Here is a 27,119-nt window from a genome sequence, read left to right as displayed (position 1 = left end):
CAAGGCCTAGGGTCTTTGGATTATTCTTCAGAATATGCCACAAAGATAGGAAAGGTAATTGGATACTGCGTCAACCTGCAAAACTTCATTTATTTGTAGCTAGCAGCACTGAAAATTTTATTACTACTTGATTTTGTTCCTGCATTATTTGCTGAGGCAAAAGAAAATTATGCAGACAATTATTACAGTAGCTGAGATTTGTGCTAACACTTTCTTGTATTGTTAATTTTGACTTCCATAATTTGTTAGTGTAAATTTATCACCTTTTTAATTAAGTTTCTGGTTTCAGTTGCTGCTATTAATATTTGTAGAGACAAGAAATGAAATTGAATCTTCTCTAAGTATTTATCTACCAAACTAATTTGTTAAATTCTCAGGGAGTGACAGGTTTCTCATATGGCTTGCCAAAAAGAATCCAGATTCAGTAAATTATTTGGGACTTGAAATCTGGCAGAAAGTATGGTATGAACTCCTTGGTTAATTCTAATACAATTCTGAATTCTTCTGATTAAGTGAATGTATATTTACTTGGTTCTCTTTAACTTCAAATCATGACTTCATTGTTTATTGTATTGTAATACTTCCTGCCTGGTGCAGCTGGTCGAGCGTGATGAACTCTGGGTAAAAGAACTGGCTCTTGGTAGCATGTAAGGCCTTGAAACAAATTTTCTATTTCGCAAATGAAATAAAATATAACATTTTATTGGCTGTTTTAGTAATGGTTAAGTTGATTGTACTGCAGACGTCTCCTCTTTGCAAAGGTTGCAGTTTCCTTCTGGCAACTGGTTCTCGAGTACCCTCGACCCTTGATGTTTATTTCAATTTTGGTAAGTGATACTGTTGCACTGGATTATTCAATAGGATTCAACATGATGTCTTTAGTTCTAGATTCTAGGCTCAAACAGTTAGTATCCTAGCAAGTAATAATGGGGAAAAAATACATGATGAGATAATAAAGATTGAGCCCTTGAAAAGTCTCCTCTCATATCAACCTGATGCATTCAGAATAAATAATTTTTTAGTACTATTATCTCATCAGGGTTGAGCCTGGATGATAAGGAAGGAGCTTCCATTTTTACTAAATGCATTAACCCCAATGAGTTTATGGAATGAAAGAGATTCCACCAGATAACCAAAGACCATTGAAATTGTGGATTGTTTTTCATCCATTTAATTTCATTTAATGTGCATTTAGAATTTATATGCATTATGAAGCAATTTGAACATTAAGAACTGGCCTGCCTTTTAGCTCTTTCATACCTGAAATGGGTGCCAATATTGGCGTTACATCATTTTCCCAGAACCTTCAGCTCAGCCCTAAAGAAAAGTAAATAAGAAGATTAAAAGAATCACCGTTTAGGTCACATTTCATGGTTTAGTTGTTGGAATGTTTCTATTAGATATGACAGTTTTAACAGCATTTAGACTCATTCAATATATCATATAAAAATTCTAACACTCCATCTGTAGAAAGAACCAGGAAAGTTGGTTGAACAGTTCTACCAATTTGAGCCATCATGGGGAAATTACAAATTCAATTACTTATTTTTCTAATGAATAAATTATACAAAGAATATGTATTCCAATTCCATTGAAAATTTAAAAATATAAGATATTACCTCCTCTCAAGAATATTGATTTAAGGCCACTCTTTGAAGAAAAACAAAACCATATTTCAGCATGGAGATTATTTATAATTTTTTCATAAAAGTAAATCTATTTAAGGTGAGAACGGATTTAATAATCATTAAATTAAATATCTGTATCTATACGTGGTGCAAAATTAATTAAAGTATCTATAGAGTGCATGAATCTATATATAAATATTTAATTTAAGGATTGATGATCTTATTCTTATATAAGTTCAAACTCTTTACAGGCGCAACTAAATTAGGTAAACAATAAAATTTAAAAAGTATTGAAATTATTGTATGGTTCAATTTTAATTTGGTTTTGATCTTGATTTAATTTTAGTTTAATTTTAATTTTGAGTAAATTTATTAATTTTAAAAATAATTTAATAATATGAATTATTTTATTTTTAATAAAATAATATGGGTAGATTATATATTAAAAAAATTATTACTCTAATTGAATTAATTATATTTTTAAAAATTATGTAAAAATGTAACTAAGAAAGTGTTTGATTTATTTATTGGGTGTAATTGATAACTAATAGACACTAAATAAATGAAATAGAGTATTTAGTTAATTTAAAAAAATAGATTTAATGGCTGATGAGTAATTGATATAATTCTAATTGCAGTTTATATTCTATTTTTAAAATTGTTTCTTATTAGCTTATGACTGATTTTATTTTATTTTTTATTTATATTATATTATTATTTTTTATTTAACTTGAAAATTAATATTATTAATATTTTTATTTTTTTTATTTATAATTTTAACATTGAAAATATCTTTTTATTAATAATATAAAATATTTATTTATTATAAAAATTTATTATTTTTTATTTAAAAACTTAAAATTAATTATAATTTTTTTATTAATAATAATTATTATATATTTAATTTAATAATATAATAAATCATATAATATATTAAATTAATAATTATATATTTAATTTAATAATATAATAAATTATATAATATATATTATTATTAATAATTATTTTATATATAATAATAATTAAACATAATTTTATTAAATATTTAATATAAATTAATTTTCATCTATTATTAACGAACGTCAACGACTATATTAATCATTAAACCAAACAGACTCGAGTTTATCTTTTAGGACGGAAGAGATAATATTTTTAAAAGAATTTTTAAAATTAAAATATATTAAACAAAAGGCGGATGTTGTCTTCTGAGTTATGATTGGGTACGTATCTATCCAAATCACACGCGTTTAAGCAACGCGTAAAAATGCGCACACAACTTACGGAGAAACAGAAACTCCCTATTAAATCTCTTGCGCAGCTGCAGTATATAATACGAAGCTAGTGCCCACCGCAGAGAAAAGTAATTCGTGGACCTCACATAACACGCGAAAGAAGGAAAGGCATCATCTTTCAATCTCAAACCAAAATTGAAATTTGGTATGCAATCTTTCATTCTCCTTCTGTCTAATCAGATTTCTTTTGTTTCTAATCTTTTTTGTGAATCACTGTTGTTTTCTTCTTGTGGTTTAATAGTATCATTAGATTCGTTCTTGCAAGATTACTTAGCAATTGACTTGTTTGTTGTGTTTTCCTTTCTTTTTTTTTTTCTGTTTTTTTCTAATGTTGGTTTTGTGGATAATTTTTTAGTGGAATTTTCTTTTAGGGTTGATCCAAATTTTATAGTGATTATGTGGTGTGTTATCCTGTGTATCGTTGGATGTAACTGGCTCTTGAATTGGATGATTATGTTGTTTGTTATGATCAGGTGCTGAGGGCCTTATCTGTTAAATATTATCCCTCATATTAATTATATAAGTTTTAATTGTATTTTATTCAGGTTATATATGTGATTACTTGCAAAAAGTATGAAATTGTCATGGTGTAGCAAAGTTATAAGATGTTGCTTTCTGTGTGTGTTTGGGTTTTTTTTCCCTGTTCTTTTGTTTGATCTCTTTTATCTTCTGAGCTTTGATTTTCTTTGGAAGCAAAGATATGACCTTTTAGAAGCTTCAAATATGTAGCATAAACAAGATTTTTGGTGAGGAAAGCTCATCTTATCACACTATAAATATTACTGTCTAGGGCAAGTTCTTATCGTTATTCATGCAGTAGATCTTGTGGGTTTTGCGTATGATCAATTAAAATATACCACTATATAGCAATTATGTTAGAGGGTTACTTTTGCTAATTTCTGTTCTTCACAATTCACCTTGTTTGTAGCATATCCAAGTGTACAAACAAGTAAACCTCTTAAATTTTTTGCACGTTATGAACAAGTGTGTTTAGCTCCTTGGATGTTGTGTTTTTTCGATATTAGATATATTGCTTCTCTTATGAGTTCCTTCAGGGTATCTGTTTTCTTAATACTGCCAAAAACTTTAGGCTCTTGTTATAGAAAAAGTCTGACCTGGAATTATTTTGTAAATTATGATCTTTAATGCACTAATTTTAATGGAAGTGATAGCTAAGAGTAAGAGATTCACTCATGACCCGTCAATAGTTTCTCTTCTGTCTCTAGAAATTGCCACAAGGGACAGAATTGTGACCTTCACTAACTTTTACAACCTACATCTTTCTATTAAAACACAGAATGGTAACTTAGGACATTCAGCATTTATGTGGAAAAAACTCTCCTTTTCTTCCCTTTTGTGGTTTTTTTTTCTCTATGCATTATGATACTATTCTTTTCGTTAAAGTTCCTTCTAACAGCTTGTAGTTTTCTATTTCTGTAGCATTAAAACTTAAGTTGAAGAAAGATGGGAGGTGGGAAAGACAAGCATGAAAATGATTCTACTGATAAAGGGTTGCTTTCACAACTTGCTGGATTTGCTGCTGGTCACTACCCCCCTCATGGATCATATCCTTCACATGGTTATCCTCCTCAACCATATCCCCAACAGGGCTATCCTCCTCAACCATATCCCCAACAGGGCTATCCACCTGGTGGATATCCTCCTCCTGGTGGATATCCTCCTTCTGGTGGATATCCGCCAGCAGGTTATCCTCCCCCAGGGGGATACCCACCTGCAGGTTATCCTCCTTCAGGTGGTTACCCTCCAGCTAGTTATCCTGGCCCATCAGCCCCACATCATTCAGGTATATTTAATGTGATTTCTATGGTAGTGATATGTGTTTGGTATTGGTAGTCATTTCTTCCAGTGGAGGACTTTATGGTCCTATTTCACTTGTGTTCTTTTGGTGAATATGGTCCGCCTTAATAGTAAGTTCTTGCACCACAATATCTATGCAACTTTTGGTTGATGTGTTTCTGTTATTGGCAATTTGATTAATGCACATAAGGAACACCTGAACAGTTACCAGTTGGCTAACTTCTCTCTCAGGGTTGTGTATTTGTAGCTGCTCAATAACTTTATGCTTAAGAATTGGAAGTTAGCTGGACAAGAATTTTCTGATGCAAAGATCACTAATAGAGAGGATTATCTTTTATATCAAATTTGCATTAATAAGAAATCATCTCATTATGGAGAGCACTGTATTTTGACGACAATTGAAATGCTACTACTAGTGGCAGACTTGCGAGTAAAAAGTCTCCCCCTGCTTCACATGCTTGCATGCTGGACTAATGATGATATGCTGTTTTGGCCCTTTGCCCAATTTATGCTAGTCTATCGGTCTGATTGGCATTATTGTTTGAGCTAGTGTTGAGAAATGTACATCCTTAAATATGTTACTTTGCCGCCCAACCTCAACTGAAAACGGGCGTAAATCCATTATGCTGTTGCCTGACTAGTAATGATTACAGGGCATGGATCTCATGGATCTGGTATGGGGCCCCTGTTAGCTGGGGGTGCAGCTGCTGCTGCTGTTGCTTATGGGGCTCACCAACTGTCACATGGACATGGACATGGACATTATGGGTATGGCATGGGTCATGGGAAGTTCAAGCATGGAAAATTTAAGCATGGGAAGTTTGGAAAGCACGGAATGTTTGGAAAGCACAAGGGCAAATCCTTCAAGAGATGGATGTGATTCTTTCCTATATGTATTTGACTCCCCCTCTTATTATGTACGCACCAGCTTTCTCCCATAACTGATTTGGCTTTTCAGAGATTGCTTTCTGTTTTTCTCCTAACGAATTTACGTTCAGTTTAGGTATTACTACAGTCATGTACTTCATATATCTTACATGTTTGCTGCTTTGTTTTATTTTATTTTATTTATTTTGTGTAAATGAATGAGTTGGTCATCATGGAAAAAGATTTTTTTTTTTTCCCCATAGAAGTAATGCAATTCATATGGGACTGTAGCAGTATGCTTTTGCAACTTGCTAGTGCTTGGATTAGGCTCTGGTAGCTGAAAAACTTTATAGTGAAATGGTGATCATATGTAGGATATTGACGAGCCAATTTGAAAAAAAAAGGCTGTTTTTGAAATAAAGAGATAAAAAGTTTAGTTTTGATTATGTAGGTTCATTTTTATTTATATAGCAATTTCTTATTGGTTTGTCATATCAAATTGGCTATTCTACCTTATTTAAATTTTTTTTGAGCATTAGCTTTTGTCAATTGTCATCGTATTGGCAAATATATAAAATTTCATATAACACACTTTTGTGACAATTGGTTAACCTAGTAGTTCATGGAGTGGAAAGTGCAGTCTGCTACTTGGCTAATATAAATATTTTAACAATACTATAATTTTTTTTTATATAAATAGTGAATTTCATTTATATAAAAATTATAATGTATTATACTTCACTTCGGTATTCTATTTGTAATTAATAAAATATATTTCTTTTTCCATTAAAAAAAAAATATCGCACCCTTTTGTGACGACTAATGGATCAGAATTCTGCCATGAGGCATTGGGTTTGATTTGGACTTGGCCATACTTTGGGTTGAGATCAAAATTGAGCTAGATATAGCCTAGTCGAATTTGAAATCGAAGTCAATCAATGATTTATGAGTTTGAATCAAATTGCAATCGTCTTAGAATGGGATTGATTCCTCTTTTTAAATTAAATTGAATCGAAATTAGAGATCTAATTTGTTTCAAATCATATTTTTAAGAAAAAAAAATAAATTAACTACTAGATTGCATCAGTCTCGAATTGTATTAAAATTAAAATCGTCTTGAAACCAAAAATAAAATTATCATTAAATTGGCATCATACAATTTGGTTTAAGGCTTTTTCAAAAGATGATTCGAAATTAGACTTGCGATCGAGTCTAATTTAATTGAATTGGAATCAAAACAATTGGATTCAATTTTTATTAATATAAATTTAATTTTAATTGATTTTAGTTTCAGATTAATAAATAATCTGGCACGTCCAAAATGAGTCACCTCATTTTTTTTCTCAAAATTTTTTTTAGTCAAATCAAGTTGATCCAAATCTCAATTTGATTCAAATACTATGGGAGAGGTTGATTTTAAAAACTATTAATTCAACCAATAACCACTGCCTCTTTGTCTCATTTTCTTAGAAATTTCCCAACATCAAATTTTTCTAGTTTTAAGTTTTGTTTGTATCCTAGTTGAGAAATTTCTTTAGCTTAGTAGGTAAGCAAACAAATGCAAAAACTCAAAACCCCCCAACAAAATGCCATGTGGGTGACTTGTGAACATTGGCAGAATTGGTAATGGATAGAGCTATAGGCATGTCCATATCTAAATTATGTCTTTTGCCTCTTACTTTTTGTGTGAGGTTGATGGGATAGGATTGGATTTAATAAATTTAAGTTATCAATGGAAGAAACAGTGATGCAGGCTTTTCCAACAGGCTGTTCTAATATATGGGGTTAGCATTTAGCAAATAGCAAGCAACTATCAAATTCAAATTATATCCATGTCCATGTTCTAAAGGGCAGATTGGTTCAATAAAATGGGACCCATCAACTCCTCCCTGCACATGCAAATCAACCCTGTCCATTTCTCCACCTTGATTTTTGCTCCCATTGTTGACCTTCACAAATCACTATCTTTTCTCTCACATTTTCTTCATTTTTTTTTTTTTTACCTCTTGAGTTCCTTAAATTAAGGCTTTGTTTGCAACAGTCCGTTTAAAAAATTCAAACTACAATTAACATTGACACATAAATTATGCTTGTCACTAAACTCCTAAATTTAAATATAAAACACTTTTTATTTGTTGTTAATCCCTCTTTTATCTAAATATTGCATTTATTATTGTGTATTAATTTATATCGTTAATTTACAAGAAAATTTATATTTTTTATTTGAATTTTAGACATAAATATTAGGTAGTATTAATGCGAGTACTATTCGATTTAAGTTATAATTTTAAATGGAATTATCCTAATTTAAAATTTTTATTTAATTTATTAAATTGATTAATTTGAATTGCATTAAAATGTGTAAAAAAAATTAATTTATTTAATTAAACTTTTAAAATTTATGAGTACAAAGTTGCTTTTGGCTTTAGACTTTGAAGAAATCCTAATCCTTAATTCTCTTTTCCATTGCACAAAGTTTTATTCTCCTCCTTATATTTCATTTTCATTTCCTTTTCATTTCCCTTTTGTCTGTTGTCTCTTCACACATGGAAATTTTGAGTTTTTGTTGAACAATGCGTATTGACGATTCATTTATTAAATTAATTGTTTCATTAATATGAATTTCACTTTTATTATCTTAACTAAAGATCTGCAAATAAAGAAAAAATGATCGAAAATTTAGTATTAAACTCTATAATTATGTATATATAAGTTTTTGTAAATATCTATTTAGTTTTTAACATCCCAATATCCATCAAGGTTTAACTCTCATTTGTATTTAAATTATCATTTTCAATGTCAAAAAAAAATATATAATATTCAGGAGTGAAATTAGAAAATTATTTTTAAAAAGTCTAATATTATATAAAAAAATCAATTCAAAAATAGTTTATATTCATTATTTACGATATTATATATTAAAAATTACTATGATAGAGTTATAATTTTTTTGAGAGCTAATATTATAAAAATTTATTATATATATGATGAGAAATAAGTATTTTAATATTTTACATTATCTCTAACATAATATAAAAATATAAATTATTTTTAAACGGACCAATAATTAAAATAAAATAATATATATATATATATTAAATGGTATTAAAAAAATAAAAAAAATTATTTTATTATTTTAAAGTTTTTTATAAATAATTATATTAAATTTTATTTTAAATTAATTTTTAATATTTTTAAATTAATAAAATATTTTTCTCAATAGGAATTTTAACATATATACTAAACATATTATTAATTATATTGTCTTTGATCTATCTAATACTCTGTTTTTTTTTTTTTTTGTTTTTACTATTCTTGGGATTTGACTAATATAGATAGATATGTATATATAAGGTCATGCAATTGATTATAACTCTAAAATTTTTTCAAAATCAATTATATGTAATTGGATGAAATACACATTAGTCAAGTTAATAAATGATGTATCTAATATGAGTTTGACATTATATAAAAGTAAATTTAATAATTTTTAATTTAAATATTTATATTAAAATTCATATAAAATCTAATTAATTTTCAAAGTTTTCAAATCTCATATGTCTATTTCTTGACAATAAGGTTTTTTGTTTTGACATGCATAGAAGCTGCCAAATTAAAGAATTTGTATGAGTCACTAATTTTTCAATTTAATAGAAATATAAATACAAAATGCTCTTTTTGCTATCCCATCCTTCACATTTAGTTTTTTTCTTTTGTTTCTTTTATTATTTTTTAAAATTTAAAAATAAATTAAAAATAACTTATTTAATCACAAATTTAATTTTAAAATATCCCACATTTTTTCAAAAAATAATGTCTAACATGCATATTTCTATAAAAATAAACTTAACAACTCTATAATATACAACCAAAAAATTGATTTAATTCTTTATTTTTCTAAATTTTCTTTTTATTTAGTGATGGGAAAAAGTGTTATGGTTAATTGGCATAATCAATTATAATTAAAACTTTTTGTTTGATCATGTTGTTAATTAATATTAAATCATAATTAAAACTTTTGCTTTAGGTTTACCCTGCCCTGTCTCAAAAATCTCATTGCTTGGGCATTGAGCTTAAATTCAAATCCACTCAAAAATAGATAATTCATCATTGTTCTTTCCATTTTTTATAATTTTTTTTTATTAATTTACTTACTATATTTAACACTTATTTTCTTTTTTTTTTTATAAAAAATTCAGGCATGGCAAATTCTTAATATTTATTATTTATTTGAATTTTTAAGAATTATTATCTATTTGAATTTGATTAATAATTAAATTAGAAATTTATTAATTAGAAATAATTCCAAACCCTAGAATTCTTCTAAAGAGGGGAAATTTATCTGCACAGCATATTTACCTAAGCACTGTTGAATCTAAAAATGAGAAAAAAAATATAAAATAAAAATAATAATTATAAAATTTTAATTTTGAATATCTATAAAAAAAAAAACATAAAATAAAATGGCGGGGACAGTTAGGGAGGATGAAGTCAGGCATAGGTGTGTCTGAAAGCGATTCCATCTATTTCTATAGACCAACCACCGTTGCCTCCAGCTGTCTTCACTACTTTCTCTCTCATCCTTCCTTTTTTTTTTTTTCTCTAATTTTCAAACAAAATATCTTCTTTTTTTTAATTTTTATTAAATAATTTTCTTAAATTCTTCTTAAATTTTGTGAAAAGTAATACAATGCAGCAAACAAAAACAAACACCAAAGAAAAGAAATTTCACATTTTTATTTTTCTTTTCTTTTCTACTGTTTGGCATTTTCCCTTTGGATTGGATAATTTTTTATATGTATATATAGGTAATAGAGAGAGACAGAGAAAGACGGCAATGGGAGTCTATGTGGTATGTTTCCTCGTGATCCGTGCACTGTATACGTGAATTCCCAGGTTGCGTTATTGTTAATTCCATTCCCACTCGTAGTGTTAGGAATTAGTCGTATTCCTTGTTGGGTTTTTGCTTTCTAGACAGAGAAACAAGGAAACTGAGGTTTTAGAGGGGAAAGATAGGAGCTTTTTCTCTTAAATTCTGGTGATTTTGAATGTGGAGGTTTAAAGGTTGCTTGGTTTATCCTCAAATGATGTTTTTGTTTTCCTGCTAATTCTGTCTCCATCCGCTGATTTCCAGCTGAATTATAGCCTTTTCAAGCAACATGTTCAGGTAGGTATCCTTCCTTTCCTCTTCCTTGTTTCGCGCGCGCGCGCACACACACACACACATATATATGTATATATATGCTTATGTACTTGTATTTTGTGATTTGTATATATTATTAATTTGACTTATTTTCTTTTTTCCTCTTTATGATTCTGTGTGTGTGAGTTTGACTTAGGTTATTTGGATGTTTGATGGTTTCTTGTGGTGGTGTTTTTGAGAAATTAGTTAGTCTTAGCTGGGAAATATGTTGGTGCGTTATCCACTTTTTACTCTGATTTGTTTGTAAGTTTTATATGGGTTTCCTATTTTAAGTACATTTTAATGGGTTAGAGTCTTTTGTTTGGTTGGTGGGGAAGTGGTCCAAAGGAAACTGTGAACTCAGCTCTGTCTGTACTCAATTTAGCTTAATTGGGTGTGGTTGAGGTTTATTCTCAAAATTTGGAAGACCCAGAATCGTTTTAGATTACAAATTTTGGTTGCTTTTCACTTCCTTCTGCTTCTAATGGTCTAAATAGAGAGGTCAACGAATTGTATTAAACCTTAAGTTTGGATTGAGCAAGCAGTATAAGAACAAACCTGTTATAGAACCTCAATTATGCTTAGTTACAGAGTTCATTAATGTAAACTTTTCCGGAAGCAATAAAAAAACTGCATCGTATGTAGGCTTTTCCAAGCGTTTTCTTGTTAAGTATAGTCAAGATTGTAAGAATAACAGGCCTGCAAAGTAGGTTTCCTGGAACTACTGCTTGTACTACAAAATTTTATTGTGATTTCTAGTTAGTATTTATTCTTTATTTAATTTGCAGATATTTTATTACCTAAAATAGGATCTTTCCTAATGTACAACTTGCAATGGAACAAATAACAATATATGGACATTTGACTGTCTTCATTGATGTTGGAAAGCTAGATTTTTTTTTTTTGGGAGAATGCACAGGATTTGTTTGGTTGCATAATTGATGAGAGAGGAAAAGAAAAGGTTATCAAAGAAAAGAGACAGAAAATGTAGGAGGGATCATGTTTGTAAATGGTATACTTTCGATAAGTTCTTTAAACATCTCCTTCTCTCTTGTAGGAAACAAGTTAAAGAAAAGAATAAAATTCAACTGAATAAATCATTTACAAGAAAAGAATTCAACTAAATTCTTACACAATCATACTTTATTTCAATTTCTTTTAAAATGAACTTTTTTTAGGTTAAAAAAACTGAATTCTTTCATTCCAAACTTGGGAATTGACTAAAAGTAAGTCAATTGAATTGAATTCTTACAAAATGCTAGTTTCCAAACAAGGGATGATGTTTATTCAATCTTTAAGATACTCCAATTTTGAGATTTCACTCAATCCAATTGGGGAAAAAGGCTGCTGTTGGCCAGAATAGTCGTAAATGAGGATGTGCTTCAGTACCAGGCTTTTAATTTGGTTGATTATATTATATTCCATTTCATTGACACATCTACATTATAATTGCTTATTTTTAAATTGAATTATATTTATTCATAAAAAATAAGAAAGAAATTTTTATTGAAGGGACTATAAAATTTGGTTAGAAGAAGAATGAGAAAAATAGAGCATTCAGATACAGTGAACTGGGCTGATTCATTAGGGGGAATATTTCCATCCTCTGAAAACTGATGATGAATGTGATGTGGGACAAACTTGTATGAGCACCTTCGTAGGTGTCTGATTTGAATTTTAGCATTTGAATCAGATGATCTTGTTTATGCTATCAAAGATGGAGGCAAGCCATATGATGTTAAAAGTTTCATGATTTGGGCTGACAAATTGTTTTGGCATGGGAAATAACAATTGACTCTCAGGTATTAAAAGGATTTAGGAAGGTGAGTTTGTCTTGCTCGTGTTGTATATCATGGTGGAATATGGGTTTTTTGGGAGCTTACCAAGGTGAAGACCTTGTGTTCAAAAGAATAAAACTCTTAATAGTTCATAAAGTTCCATGTTAGATGTTGAAACCTTTCTCTTCCTAACTTGTTTATTTTGGGAGTATCAGTCAGTGCGTTATCCAGTTAAAGACAATGTAACCCTCCACCAGCTATTGCCATTTTTTTTTACTCTGCTCTTTTTGATATATTAAGGTTTGATGAAATTTATTACTTGAGGAGGAATAAGGTAGATTCTTAGTGTGTGCAATTTGTATCTTGCTAATGGAATCCGATGAAAGCATAAAGTATATGATGGATCATAACTACATGGTATTTGCAGTGACTTTTATTTTGTTATGTTAATTTAATATTAAAAACTTACAGTGATAGGATGCCTACTTGTAATTGGTGTCTTTTAGGAAGTGAATAAAGTCTTGAAATCATATGTACATGTAATAGTAGATAAACTGTTAAAATATTTCTAGATTTGGTTCTGTTGTTTATAGAGATTGTAGAATTTTATTTTTCCGTTCACCAATCTAATTGCTGCCTACTCATATGATAGGGTTCTGGAGCTGGCCAAGTATAGAGCTTTTGATCCAGTGGGGAAGTATTTGTGATCAGAATGGATCCTCAGGCTTTTATCAGGTTATCGATAGGCTCCCTTGGGCTGAGGATTCCCGAAACAGTTCTAAAATCAGGAATCCATGCATTCTCTTCCCCGTGTTCATGTGAGATACGGCTTCGAGGTTTCCCTGTGCAAACAACATCTGTCCCTTTAGTATCCTCACCTGAAGCAACACCTGATATTCACGGCATTGCCTCAAGCTTCTATCTTGAAGAATCAGATCTGAAAACATTATTGACACCCGGTTGTTTCTATACTCATCATGCATGTCTTGAGATTGTTGTTTTCACAGGGAGGAAGGGGTCCCATTGTGGTGTTGGCATCAAAAGGCATCAGATAGGAACATTTAAGCTGGAGGTGGGTCCTGAATGGGGTGAAGGAAAGCCAGCAGTTCTTTTCAATGGCTGGATAGGTATTGGAAAAAACAAGCAGGAGAGCAGAAAACCAGGAGCTGAGCTTCATTTGAGAGTAAAATTGGATCCTGATCCAAGATATGTTTTCCAGTTGGAAGATGTGACCACATCAAGTCCTCAGATAGTCCAGCTTCAAGGCTCCATCAAGCAGCCTATATTCAGTTGCAAGTTCAGTCGAGACAGGTGATATGATTTATGTGTTCCTACATGATGTTTTTCCAATAAGCTGTAGAATTTTTCAGATTGCTAAAACTTCCATTAGCTTTGGCTACACTGATTCAAGGTTTTGAGTTTCAGTTGAATTTCTGTGGTCAAAACAACTTTGTATTTGCACACACTGTCTGCACTATGGATAATTTAAGAGAAAAAGCGAGCAAGAAAATAGGAGGGGAAGAAAGGAAGTCTGCTTCTATCCTCCATTTTATATGCATGAAGCAGTTTTTTCAATGAAAGTAACATGACGTGCAAGTTGGATTAGTATTATCTTAGTTGTAAGTTCATTGGTAGTAGAACTTAGCAGGATGCACCCATCTTCAAATTATTATATCATCGTTAATGAGACTTTTGATGGCCTATGAACTGACAGGGTGTCTCAGGTGGATCCATTGAGCACCTATTGGTCAACCTCTGTCGACGGCATTGACCTGGAAACAGAAAGAAGAGAACGGAAGGGATGGAAGGTTAAGATACATGATCTCTCTGGCTCAGCTGTTGCGGCAGCCTTCATAACAACTCCTTTTGTGCCGTCAACAGGTTGTGATTGGGTTGCCAAGTCCAACCCTGGAGCTTGGTTGATTGTTCGCCCAGACGTTTGCAGACCTGAGAGCTGGCAGCCATGGGGAAAGCTGGAGGCATGGCGCGAACGTGGTATCAGATCTGATTCCATTTGCTGCAGATTTCACCTTCTGTCTGAAAGCCAGGAGGGGGGTGAGGTTCTCATGTCTGAGATCTTCATCAGTGCTGAAAAGGGTGGGGAGTTTTTCATAGACACTGACAGGCAGTTGCGGGCTGCATCAACCCCAATACCAAGTCCACAGAGTAGTGGAGACTTTTCAGGGTTAGGTCCAACCGGTGGTTTTGTCATGAGCTGTAGAGTGCAAGGGGAAGGGAAGCATAGCAAACCATTGGTTCAATTGGCAATGCGACATGTGACATGTGTAGAGGATGCTGCAATCTTTATGGCACTTGCGGTAGCAGTTGATCTTAGCATTGTGGCATGCAGGCCTTTCCGTAGGAGGCTTAGAAGAGGGTCTCGCCATTCTTTATAAAAAAGGAAGAAAATTGCGGTGACTAATTTTCGTGAACAGAGAATGGCTTTACTTTTACATTTTTTTTTTCACTGTTGTGCTGTAACATTAGGCTTGTGTACATGATCTCCTGTTTATGTTTACTCTTTCAGAAATTGTTAAGTGGGTCATAAGGTAATCAATACAGCCCACATGATACCTTCCTACCAAGGCTTAATTTTATAGTCTTCATACTTGTGAATTCTTAACCTCTCTGAGGATGGTATTATCCTAAAACCTCCTCTCTGAAAAAAGATGACCTTGGATTGACCTTAGAAAAGGATTGGTGGTAAGGGGGCTTTGCGATGTCAACACCAACCATTTCGCATTGATCACAAAGCATATCTGTTAGAAAGTACTAATGGTGTTTTGCCTTACCCTCATTTTCAAATGATTGAACAAAAACCATGGTTCTAAAACTTCTTGTGGAAAGTTGAAATCATGCAAGGTAAAATTCATTTTCCACTGGGAAACAACTATTGGTGAAAGGAAATTCATGTAATAACTTTAACTAGCATATTCAGCTGGAGATAATGTTTACACAACAAATTACCAAAATCCATCACAGCAGCAATCCATACGAACTGTTTATGAATGTGAAAGCAATCATACAAATCCATATCTATGTCCAACTCTTTACATTGATTGTTGGCACTCGCTATGCATCTGTTGCTTGAAATAATTGTGCAACCTCCGTAATAGTGCTCCGAGCATCCTCGATGTCTGGTCCATCCTTATTATCAGATTCCTCCAACTCAGCCTGAAAATTGAAATTGTGACATTGGTGATATACAAGACTATACTGATTAAAAAATTAAACATGGCAGACAGACAAAGTAGCAGAAAGCAGAACAAGAAAGCGACATTTTTAGCACATTTGTATGACCATAAACTGCTCCAGCTTTTGCATGTAATCCCTAAAAATACTACAAAGTCCTCATCCGCTAGAGGGGGAAGAACCGGTAGAATGTGGATTGCATGCAGGGCTTCCTCTGTCAAATATAACAACATTCCAGTAATAATCCAGTTTACATGAGAAAATTTTCTTCTTAGCTCTTCAATTATATGTAAGCCCAAGGTCTATCTCTTGCCATTTTTCTTTAAGCTTGTCGAGTGGGACATAAATGGTCCATCCTCAAATTTATCAAGTGAAAGCAGTTAGGTAAAAATAGCCCATGGCACATAACTACAAGGGATAACAAAAAACCAAGAAGGGTAGCTCCTAGTCCACCCGGTGGCAGCCATATATCTCAATGATAATGATACCTAGGTTATGTAAACTCAACTCAGTAATCCTCTGTCGCAATGTAATTGAGGTCCTATAATATGCAAGTAACAGAAAGGAATTCTTTTAAGTAATCTCAATGATTGAGCAAGGAAATTGTATATCGCTTCTAGCTAAAATCACTCGACCAAGATTCTAAAAAGTTATATGATGAAATTAGAGAGAATTGAAAATTTTCTATATGTATTTCCATATATCAATTGATTTTACAATGATTCAAATTTATACACAAAGGCTAGAACCTTAATAGAAAAAAATAAAAGCTAATAAATACAAATATTCCTAATATCACTAATTTACGTTATAATTTACAGCTAATGAACCAATTAAGGGATTCTAACACTCTCCTTTAAATTGGTTCATGTATGTTTCACATGCCCAACTGGCAAACTAGGGAATGAAACACCTTATAACTTAACTCTTTAGTGAACACATCAGCTAGCTGATCTTTCGAACCTACGTAAGAGACACTTAAGGAACCATCTACAATTTTTTCTTTTATGAAGTGTTTGTCAATCTCTATATGCTTGGTCCGATCATGCTGAACTGGATTATGAAATATACTGATTGCAGTTTTGTTATCACAAAACAAAAACAAACTATTAGCTTCAGACAAATTTAATTCCTCCATCAACTTCCGTAACTACAACAACTCACATATACCTTAAGCCATTGCCCTGAATTCAGCCTCTACACTGGATCTAGCTGTGACATTTTGTTTCTTGCTTATCCAGGTGACTAGATTACCACAAAAAAAGTACAATATTCTAATATCGATCTCCTATCATCAAGAGACCCAACCCAATCTGCATATGTAAAGGCTTTAATCTGAAGGTGACCATGCTTTGAAAAAAGAAGTCCTTTCCCAGGCGTAGATTTTAAGTACCGCAAGATGCGGAAAACAGCCTCCAAATGAAATTCACGAGGATCATGCATATACTGGCTCACTAAAACTAACTGCATATGCTATGTCCGGTCTAGTGTGCGAAAAATAAATTAGTCTGCCAAGCAACCTTTGATATCTCCCTAAATCCACTGATTTTCCAACTCCAGCTTGCAATTTATAATTGGCCTCAATAGGAGACTCTGCCGGTTTACAGCCCAGCATTCCTGTTTCTTCAAACAGATCCAAGATATACTTTCTTTGAGAAATAAAGATTCCCTTATCTGATCTGGCAATCTCTATTCCAAGAAAGTACTTAAGCCTTCTTAAATCTTTGATTTCAAACTCCTGTGCTAGGTGCTCCTTTAAAAGAGCCATTTCTTCCTTATCGTCACCAATTACCACAATATCATCCACATAGACAATAAATAGTGTGATTTTGCCTCTACGATGCCTCATAAACAAGGTATGATCAGCATTACTTTGGCAGTATCCAAAGGAGATCATCGCTTTACTGAACCAATCAAACCATACTCTAGGTGACTGTTTTAGACCATACAAAGCTTTTTTTAATCTGCAAGCTTTCCCTCTGATCTTCTCATCCTCAAACCCGGGAGGAATCTCCATATACACTTTTTTTTTCCAAGTCACCATGTAGAAAGGCATTTTTAACATCAAATTGCTGCAAGTCCCACTTAAGATTCGCTGCACATGACAGCAGAAATCTGATGATGTTCATTTTAGCAACAGGAGCACAGGCCTCTTGGTAATCTACTTCGTATGTTTGTGTGATGCCTTTTGCTACCAATCTAGCCTTATACCTCTCAATTGAACCATCTGCTTTATGTTTCACAGTGAACACCCACGTGCATCCAACTGGCTTATTTTTTAGTAAGAGAGTAACCAGTTCCCATGTCTCATTCTTTGCCAAAGCTTTCATCTCCTTCACCATAGCTGCCCTCTATTTTGGATCAAGACAAGCCTTCTTCCAATCCTCTGGGATAGAGACATAGAAAACAGATAATAGAAAGGCTCTGTAGGATGGAGATAGAGAATTATAAGAGATGAAATTAGAAAAGGATGGAGACAGAATTATAAGAGATGAAATTAGAAATGGGATGTTTAGTATAGGTCCTAACACCTTTCTGGAGAGCAATAGGAATGTCAAGATCACTATCAGAAGAAGAAAGAACAAACTAAGAATCAAAATTAGACTCATCAAGAGCCAAAGGAGACTCATCACATACCTCAAGATGTCCAGGAATTGAATCTAGGGATTCCGGTTGATGAGCAGTCTCCTGCTCGATAGCTATATCTGTCTTGTTTCGCCGAGTATATATTCTCAAATCTAGTCTTTTCAGTCTTTCTCGAAATTTAGGTGACTCCCCCTGAGTATCATTGTTTGGTATAGGCTCTAAACCCAGATTCTACCCCTGAAGTTGAAGGTTGGGAGAGTATGAGGATGAAGGAAAATACACCTCTTCCTTCTTATGCTCTCCCTGAAGAGGTGGATGGAAATAAGATTCAGATTCCCTGAAGATAATGTTTATACTCACAAAATATTTCCATAAAGGAGGATGATAACACCTATATCCCTTCTGAGTACTAGAATAACCAACAAAAACACATTTCAAGGCCTGAGGTTCTAATTTCCTACTATTAAGCTTCTGAACAAAGCAAACATAACCAAATACCTTTGGAGGAACGGTATATGAATTTTGACCCTGCAAAACCTCTAAAGGACTCTTAAACTCTAATGTATGAAGAGGCATCCCGTTAGTAAGATATGCAGCAGAAAGAATAACATCCCCCCAGTAAGGTTTATGACCATTCATGGTAAACATACGAGACCTAGCAACCTCAAGTAAGTGTCTATTTTTCCTCTTAGATACCCCATTTTGTGAACTAGTATTAACACAATAAGTCTGCTGTAAAATCCCATGTGACTTCAAATACTCCTGAAAGACTCCATTCATATATTCTATACCATTATCAATTCTCAATATTTTAACATGAACATCAAACTGTGTACTAATCATTTTATAGAACTGCTGGAAACAAGAGAAAACTTTATTTTTTCCTTTCATCAAATATACCCAAGTTAACCTACTGCAATAATTAATAGAAGTCACAAACCATCTATAACCTGATAAAGACACAGTTTGAGTAGGCCCCCATACATTAGAATGGATAGTCATAAAAGGAACTGAAACCTTATTATTTATTGTAGGATGATTGTCTAGTATGTTTAGCAAACTCACAAGCATCACATACTAACAATTCAGTTTTGCATTGTTTAAACAGAAAAGAATAAAGTTTCTCTAAAACAGTAAATGAAGGATGTCCTAATCTTCTATGCCACATGATAATTTGTTTCTCAACATCCATAGATTGCCCCAACATGGCCTAGCCAACATAATCATTCAAGAGATATAGCCCATCTTGTAGTCTACTACTGCCAATCATTCTCCTTGTCGTCAATTCCTGAAATACACAGTGAGTTGGAAAAAATTCAAATTTGTAGTTTAGAGCTTTTGTGATTGAACTGACAGACAAAAGGTTAATAGGAAAGCTAGGCACATGTAAAACAGAACTAAGACTTATATTAGGAGTGCATTTAACAGAACCTGTTTCAGAAATACTAGATAAGGATCCATCTGCAGTTCAAACTTTTTCTTTTCCTGAACATGGAGAATAGGACATGAATTTATTTAAAGAGCTTGTCATATACTTGTTTGCTTCAGAATCTATAACCTAAAAAGAATCTTTAGACATATTCACAGCCTCGGATACATTAGCTTGTGGTATAGCGGAGCCCATCTTTTTTTCTCCACGCCCTTTAGTGGGGCGTCCATGCAGTTTTCAATCGTGTTTTTTAGTATGCCGGTTTTTTCCACAATAGTCACAGTGTAACTAATCCTTATCTGATGAACCATGTGATTGTTCACGTGAGGAATTAGCAGTTAGCCCTGCTTTATCAACAGACATAAAATGAATCAAGATACTCCTCCTGCTCTTTTCCTGCTGAACATAAGAGTATGTCTGTCTTAAGGTAGGTAAATAATACTTCCCAAGTACTTGGACCCTAATTTGATCGCATTCCACATTCAACTCAGCAAGAAAATCATAGATCCACTCTTTCTCAATCAACTTCTAAAATTTAACTGCATCATCAGAACATGAGACCTGAAAGTCCTAGTAAAAATCTAGTTCCTGCTATAGAGCAATAGTTAGCTCACCCTGTTTTATATCATGAACCTTGCTTCGAAACTCATACACTTGTGCATCGTTCCCAACTTGAGAATAGGTCTGAGAAACTGCACTCCAAATGGCAGCTGCACTATTCAATAGTAAATACCCACGAGCTATATATGGTTGCATAGAATTGATAAGCCATTACATGATAAGAGAATTTTCTGACTCCCACTGACTGAAAGTAGAAGCAGACTTTTCTGGTTTTTGCTTATCTCCATTAAGATAAACCTGCAACCCTCTAGCTTGAATAAAAAGGAGACATGATCTAGACCATGCAAGGTAATTTGTCCCATCAAGCTTTACGGGACTAATAATTAATGAGGGATTTTCAGTTATAGTAGTCATTTTCCCTTCAACTAATGAATTTTTTTCATTAGACATGATTCAAAGAACTGATTAAAATAGACAGTAGACAAAACAAATACCCAAAAAAATAAAATTGCAAACCAGGAGATAGGAATGGGCTGGACAGAGGCGCGGTACGCTAGGGATGTTGTCCGAAAAAGGTGCGGCTGGAAAAACTGACCAGGAACAGACTCACACGCCGGCATGTGTACACGGGACAGAAAGCTTCTATCGGCGCATGGGATCACGCACCTCACCGGATGGTGGGGAGACTTCAGGCAAGGACCAGCGACAAGGTGCTCTTCCTTCCTAGAGAGGTAGTAACAACTGCCTCCCTCGACAAACCCGCGTTCAAGGCTTACCCACACAAACCTTAACTATTTCTCACTGTTCATTGTTCTCTCTTTGCAAAAAAAAAAAAAAAAAAATTCCAGATAAAATGGCTAAAGCTCTGATACCATGATGAAATTAGAGAGAATTGAAGAATTTCTATATGTATTTCCATACATCAATTGATTTTACAATGATTCAAATTTATGCACAAAGGCTAGAACCTTAATAGGAAAAAAATAAAAGCTAATAAATACAAATATCACTAATATCACTAATTTACATTCTAATTTACAGCTAATGCACTAATTAAGGGATTCTAACATTACACAAATGGCAACTCACTGTCCAGTCCCATTGAAATATATTGCTCAAATACATAAAGCTATGCCAAAAAATAATAAGGAATTTCATTTTCATATCTCAAACTTTGAAAGCAATGAAGACCACTCATGCAATTCAGCTTATTGTTATGATCTGAGCTACCAAATTTTATGAACCTTTATGAAAAGTCTTAATATCTTTCAGAATATTCCCGTGTTACAATTTGAGTAGTGAAAATCAATAGCATACTAATTGCATATGTTATCATACCAAAGTCCCTTTTAGGTCAGCTAATGCAACTTCAAGGCGCTTGTGGCAATCAGGAATCATCATCCTCGATTCAGCCAGCACATTTTCCTGCATCAACCAAGAAGAGAAAAAGGCTGACAATTGAAAAAAGAGAAACATTACAAAATAAACCTGTTTCTACACTTGGCTTGCTAATTATATAATCAAAAAGACCAAATTAATGTATTGGCTAGTGAAGCTGATCAAATTAATGATTTGCATTTATCAGAAAGCAAGATCAATTCAAAACATGGTTGGTGGTTGCAATTTTAGTGAGATAATCCAAAATTCAAGCTCAGATTAACTGTAGATCTCTACACAATCACCTTCCATATAGTTATAGTCACAAAGGAATGAGTTGATACTGGTCAAGGTTACACAGATTACTAATAAGACGGCCTTATATGGCAGTCGATCACTTAAACAATAATGTGTGAAAAGTTTATCAGAAAGACTGATAATAGTAGTTAGCACTTAGCAATCTTCTTCATTCAGAGATAAGTCCTATTCTCTATGCATGAAACCTAGGGGCTCAAGTTCTACTGATTCTATACTCAACTAAGCCTTTATCCCAAAAATTTGGGGTCGGCTATATGGATTCGCTTTCTCCACTCTAAACGATTTTGGGTTAAATCCTCAGAAATGTGTAATGCTTGTATGTCATGTTGTATTACTTTCCACCAAGTCAATTTAGGTCTACCCCTTTTTTCTTTCTATCATCTAACCTAATGTGCTCTACTTGTCTAACTAGAACCTCCGTATGTCTACGTTTCACATGACCAAACCACCATAATCTCCCTTCTCTTAACTTATCCTCAATTGCCACTACTCCTACCTTTTCTCTAATACTCTCATTACGGACTTTATTTAGTCTAGCTTGGCCACTCATCCTCCTTAACATTCTCATCTCTGCAACTCTTATCTTAGACGCATACGACTCCTTCAGTGCCCAACACTCATTACCATATAACATAGCCGGTCGTATGGCTGTACGGTAAAATTTTCCTTTCAACTTATTGGGAATCTTGCAATCACATAAAACTCTCATGGCATGTCTCCACTTCAACCATCCGGCTTTAATCCTATGACTAACATCCTCCTCATATCCTCCATCTACTTGAAGGACTAAGCCGAGATATTTAAAGTGATTACTTTGGGATTGTACCACTCCATCCAAACTAACTCCTTCCCTATCACCAGTTTGGCCTTCACTGAACTTGCAATGCATGTATTCTGTCTTCGTTCTACTTAACTTAAAGCCCTTTGACTCTAGAGTACTTCTCCAAAACTCTAGCTTTCTATTGACTCCTTCTCGCGTCTCATCTATCAGAACAATATCATCCGCAAACATCATGCACCAAGGAATACTCTCTTGTATATGTTTCGTCAATTTATCTAAAACTAGTGTAAAAAGGTAAAGGCTTATAGCTGATCCTTGGTGTAATCCAATTGATATCGGAAAATCTCTTGTGTCCCTTCCCACTGTGCGCACAATAGTAGTTGCTCCTTCATATATATCTTTCAACACTTATATGTACCTAATAGATACCCTCTTTTGTTCTAACACACTCCATAAGACATCTCTTGGAACACTATCATAAGCCTTCTCCAAATCAATAAAAACCATGTGTAGATCTTTCTTCACATTTCTATATTTCTCCATCAAGCTTCTAATGAGAAAGATCGCTTCCATAGTTGAACGACTGGGCATGAAGCCAAATTGATTAAGAGAGACAGAAGTATCATGACGTAGTCGATGCTCCCACAACTCTCTCCCACAACTTCATAGTATGGCTCATGAGTTTAATTTTCCTACAATTCGAGCAACTCTGTATGTCTCCCTTATTTTTAAAAATAGGTACTAAAATACTCTTACTCTATTCATCAGGCATTTTCTTTGAGTTTAGAATCTTATTAAATAATTTAGTTAACCATGCCACTCTCATATCTCCCAAACACTTTCACACTTCAATTGGTATTCCATCGGGTCCACAAGCTTTACCAACTTTCATTCTCTTAAGTGCTTCCTTTACTTCTAAAGATCTAATCCTTCTAGTATAATTCATATTCTTTTCTATTGTTCTATAATCTATATTCACGCTATTACCATTTTGACTATTATTAAAGAGATCATTAAAATAATTTCTCCATCTTTCTTTAATGTCCTCATCTTTCACCAACAATTTTCCTTCTTTATCCTTAATGCACCTACCTTGATTGAGATCTTGACATTTCCTTTCTCTCCTCCTTGCTAATCTATAAATATCTTCCTCCCCTTCTTTAGTTCCAAGTTTCTAATATAACTTTTCAAAGGCTTGTGCTCTTGCTGGACTAACAATCTTTTTTGCCTCTTTATTTGTTATCTTGTACTGTTCATATGCCTCATTATTATCATATTTAGGTAATTTCTTATAACATTCCCTTTTTCTCTTCACTGCCTTTTGTACTTCCTCATTCCACCACCATCTCTCTTTTGAGGGTGGTCCATGTCCTTTAGACTCTCCAAGTACTTTTTTAGCTACTTCTCTAATCTTTGATGCCATCTGTATTCACATATCATTGGCCTCCATATCCAACTTCCATGCTTCAAACTCGAGAAGCTCATTTTTGAACTTCACTTGCTTTACTCCTTTGAACTCCCACCACTCTGTTCGAGCTACACTATTTCTTCTGATCTTACTTGAATTGTCCCTAAACTTGACATCCAAGATCACTAACCGATGTTGACTTGTTAAAGCTTCTCCTGGAATGACCTTGCAATCCTTGCATTAAGCTCTATTTGTATTCCTGATTAAGAGGAAGTCGATTTGGCTTCTATGTTGCCCACTTTTGAAAGTCACTAAATGTGACTCTCTTTTTATAAAGTAGGTATTTGCTAGTATTATGTCGTATGCCATAGCAAAATCCAGGATGCTTTTTTCCTCCTCATTTCGCCTGCCAAAACCAAAACCTCCATGAACATTCTCATAACCTTGCCTATCACTTCCTACATGTCCATTCAAATCTCCACCAATGAAAACATTCTCTTCATTCGGTATGCTTTGCATTAAATCATCCATATCTTCCCAATACTTTTGTTTACTCTCACTATCTAGTCTTATTTATAGGGCATGAGCACTAACTACATTTTTTGTTTCTCCTTCCAGTACTAGCTTTACTAGTATAATTCTATCTCCTACTCTTTTCACAGCTATTACAACGTCTTTCAACGTCTTGTCTATGATTATGTCCGCTCCGTTCTTATTTCTCTCATTTCCGGTAAACCACAGTTTGTACCCTGAATTACCCGCCTCCCTGCTTTTCTCTCCTACCCATTTAGTCTCCTGAATGCAAGTAATATTCACCCTTCTCCTTTCCAAAGTATCCACAAGCTCCATTAATTTTCCTGTAAGTGATCCAACTTCCAAGTACTAGCCCCGATCCTCATCCTATCCTGTTTCTTCCTAATTGGTCTCATTTTATGATATCTTCTATTGTTTTCTATGTCTATTTTGTGTTCTGCTCCACTATCTGTCCTGTGGACTAACTTCTTTACCCACACCCGTCCATGATGCGGGAACCCTTGCTCACTTAACACTACACCCGGGCGCCGGTATGGCATGGCGCGTCACTTTCGGTGAACGCCCTACACCCTTGCATATTTCTCACTACACCCAGGCTTTGATGTAGCGCGTCGTAAGTAGAAGACGCCCCAACGTTTATATCATTTAAATCCATATCATAAGATGTGATAAAATTTTTACGCTGATTGTCAATTACCGCAACCCTCCTCCTTTATCCGGGCTTGGGACCGGCTAAACGCAAACTACTTAGGCGGAGTTGTTCTACTGATTCTCTAATACTGAAAATTCACATATTATGGATCTTAGTCATCATGACATCATATCTGAAGAACCAAATAATCCGTAAGTCATATTTGTTCCTATCCTATTGGCATTTGGTCCTCCTAATTCTATCATTTCTTCCTTAATGATTCCAAATATATATTTTCGTGTGCAACTGTGTGTTATAGAAGAGCAGCAACCAAACATGAAGGGGTGTGCCAAAAGAACCTGGATCACTTATTGCAGAAGGCACAAGAAGATTTTATAAGGGTCTCAGGCAGTTATGGAAATTCCAGGTGGACCACAGGGAGGACCAGCCAAGAGCAATTTCCAGAAGACCATGTGACCACAAGTATCTGCATTTTCTATACAGAGACAGATTGAATGGGAAGGGCATCTGTCAATATTTTAAGTTGTATTCCAGCTATTCAATAGCTTGGGGGTTAAGAGTTATTCTGTGAGGGATTTCTCTTTGCTGTATTGGAATTATCCAATTGCATAAATAAAATTCTGCTCTTCTCTTCTCTCCAAATTTTCTATTTGTTCATCTTTGTTCAGCAATTTCTTTAAATTCAGAGTTGGATTCCTTACCCAGTGAACTGTGAAAGTGAGTGTACAAATTCTACTCTTCATTTAGGATTGCTTTTTCCTTCTTTCTTCTCTTATTATTTTTTCCTTTTTTCTTGCAATCAAATTTCTTATTTCCCTTCTCCCCTTCCTAATTCAAAGTTCATAATATTGTCCCCCACACCAAAAAGTGAACAGGGAAAACGCGGAGCTCCTGCAGAACCCAACAGCAGCAAGACTGCAGAAACACAATATTCAAACATGTACAAAGATTCCTAAAAGAAAATTTCAAAGAACAATACCATGTATAAGTCGTCTTCCGAATTAGTCATACCTGTTGCTTAAGGTCATAAGGGTCCGCTCCCTTCTCCTTCATGTCAGCTGTTTTAGCAGCTTCTCTCTCAACCTCTTTCTCATATGAACGCAGCTCCTTCAGAATGCGTTTGCAAGTGCTCGTCTTGATTTTCAGATTTCTAAGAGTAGCCATCCTAACCTATTCCCAAAAAACACAAAAACTCATTTAAAGGCTTCAATAAAAAAAAAGGAAAATTCCTTTCTTGCCCTAAACTTTCTTAGGAAACAAATCTGAGAGAAATAAGGGCACTGGGATTTGAATTATCTAAGAAACTAAAATCAATCCCTTGACGACAAACATTTCACCAAGTGAGATTATTCAATTGAAATTCAAAAAGAGTACCTTTGCTTGAATTTCTTCGATGGGAGGAAGAGAGAGCGTTAGCGAGAGCTGAGAGTGCAAAATCAGTGTCGCTGCAAAAGCTCTGGAAGAGAGGGAAACAGATGATTGTGTTCGTGGCGCGTGCGGCAAGCGAGACAAGTGCACTGGGCCTAAGCCCACTTCAAAAGTATCCTTATTCAGCCCAAAATAGAAAAAAGAACCCCTGCCATATTTGTCAGTAACAAGCGCAATGTCATCGTCTTCCTATTCTTTCTTCTTCTTGTGTGATTTTTTTAGTTTCAGGCGACAGAGAAAGGTCTCTTCAATTTGAACCCTAGCAGTGAAGAGAGAGAGAGTGAGAGA

At 33.8% G+C, this 27,119-nt stretch overlaps 3 protein-coding genes across 5 annotated transcripts; 2 read left to right on the top strand and 1 right to left on the bottom strand.

Annotated features, from left to right (window-relative positions):
- Nucleotides 1-2,927: 2,927 nt before the first annotated feature.
- On the top strand, nt 2,928-5,820 carry LOC110658159 (glycine-rich protein A3). Its single transcript, XM_021815656.2, has 3 exons — nt 2,928-3,065; nt 4,361-4,724; nt 5,392-5,820. Exons 2-3 carry the CDS (start codon nt 4,385-4,387, stop codon nt 5,616-5,618), a joined length of 567 nt encoding a protein of 188 aa, XP_021671348.2. The 5' UTR covers nt 2,928-3,065; nt 4,361-4,384; the 3' UTR covers nt 5,619-5,820.
- A 4,352-nt stretch (nt 5,821-10,172) lies between these two features.
- LOC110658161 (uncharacterized) lies at nt 10,173-15,181 on the top strand. The gene is made up of 3 exons (XM_021815658.2): nt 10,173-10,772; nt 13,218-13,876; nt 14,280-15,181. The coding sequence occupies exons 2-3, from the start codon at nt 13,278-13,280 to the stop codon at nt 14,959-14,961; spliced, it is 1,281 nt and encodes a 426-aa protein (XP_021671350.2). The 5' UTR covers nt 10,173-10,772; nt 13,218-13,277; the 3' UTR covers nt 14,962-15,181.
- Nucleotides 15,182-15,458: 277 nt separating this feature from the next.
- On the bottom strand, nt 15,459-26,936 carry LOC110658162 (tubulin-folding cofactor A). Of its 3 annotated transcripts, none has more exons than XM_021815659.2 (4): nt 26,778-26,916; nt 26,415-26,568; nt 21,672-21,758; nt 15,459-15,739 (listed from the first exon to the last, which is right to left on the bottom strand). In XM_021815659.2, exons 2-4 carry the CDS (start codon nt 26,565-26,567, stop codon nt 15,638-15,640), a joined length of 342 nt encoding a protein of 113 aa, XP_021671351.2. In that variant the 5' UTR covers nt 26,568; nt 26,778-26,916; the 3' UTR covers nt 15,459-15,637. The 3 variants fall into 3 exon arrangements, with proteins under 3 accessions (XP_021671351.2, XP_021671354.2, XP_021671352.2); XM_021815662.2 differs by having other exon boundaries at nt 26,415-26,573; nt 26,778-26,915; XM_021815660.2 differs by lacking the exon at nt 15,459-15,739 and adding an exon at nt 19,345-19,631 and having other exon boundaries at nt 26,415-26,573; nt 26,778-26,936.
- Between the last annotated feature and the right edge of the window lie 183 nt (nt 26,937-27,119).

Source organism: Hevea brasiliensis, chromosome 5 (assembly GCF_030052815.1).
Source record: "Hevea brasiliensis isolate MT/VB/25A 57/8 chromosome 5, ASM3005281v1, whole genome shotgun sequence".
Taxonomy (NCBI): Eukaryota; Viridiplantae; Streptophyta; class Magnoliopsida; order Malpighiales; family Euphorbiaceae; genus Hevea; species Hevea brasiliensis.
This window is presented reverse-complemented; position numbering and strand designations above follow the sequence as displayed.

Coding starts and splice junctions, on each gene's coding strand:
- LOC110658159 (XM_021815656.2), top strand. CDS start 4,385: ATGGGAGGTGGGAAAGACAAGCATGAAAATGATTCTACTGATAAAGGG. Junction 4,725..5,391: donor ATCAGCCCCACATCATTCAG/GTATATTTAATG, acceptor TAATGATTACAG/GGCATGGATCTCATGGATCT.
- LOC110658161 (XM_021815658.2), top strand. CDS start 13,278: ATGGATCCTCAGGCTTTTATCAGGTTATCGATAGGCTCCCTTGGGCTG. Junction 13,877..14,279: donor TGCAAGTTCAGTCGAGACAG/GTGATATGATTT, acceptor ATGAACTGACAG/GGTGTCTCAGGTGGATCCAT.
- LOC110658162 (XM_021815659.2), bottom strand. CDS start 26,567: ATGGCTACTCTTAGAAATCTGAAAATCAAGACGAGCACTTGCAAACGC. Junction 21,759..26,414: donor CTTATGACCTTAAGCAACAG/GTATGACTAATT, acceptor TGGTTGATGCAG/GAAAATGTGCTGGCTGAATC. Junction 15,740..21,671: donor CTGACCTAAAAGGGACTTTG/GTATGATAACAT, acceptor TTCAATTTTCAG/GCTGAGTTGGAGGAATCTGA.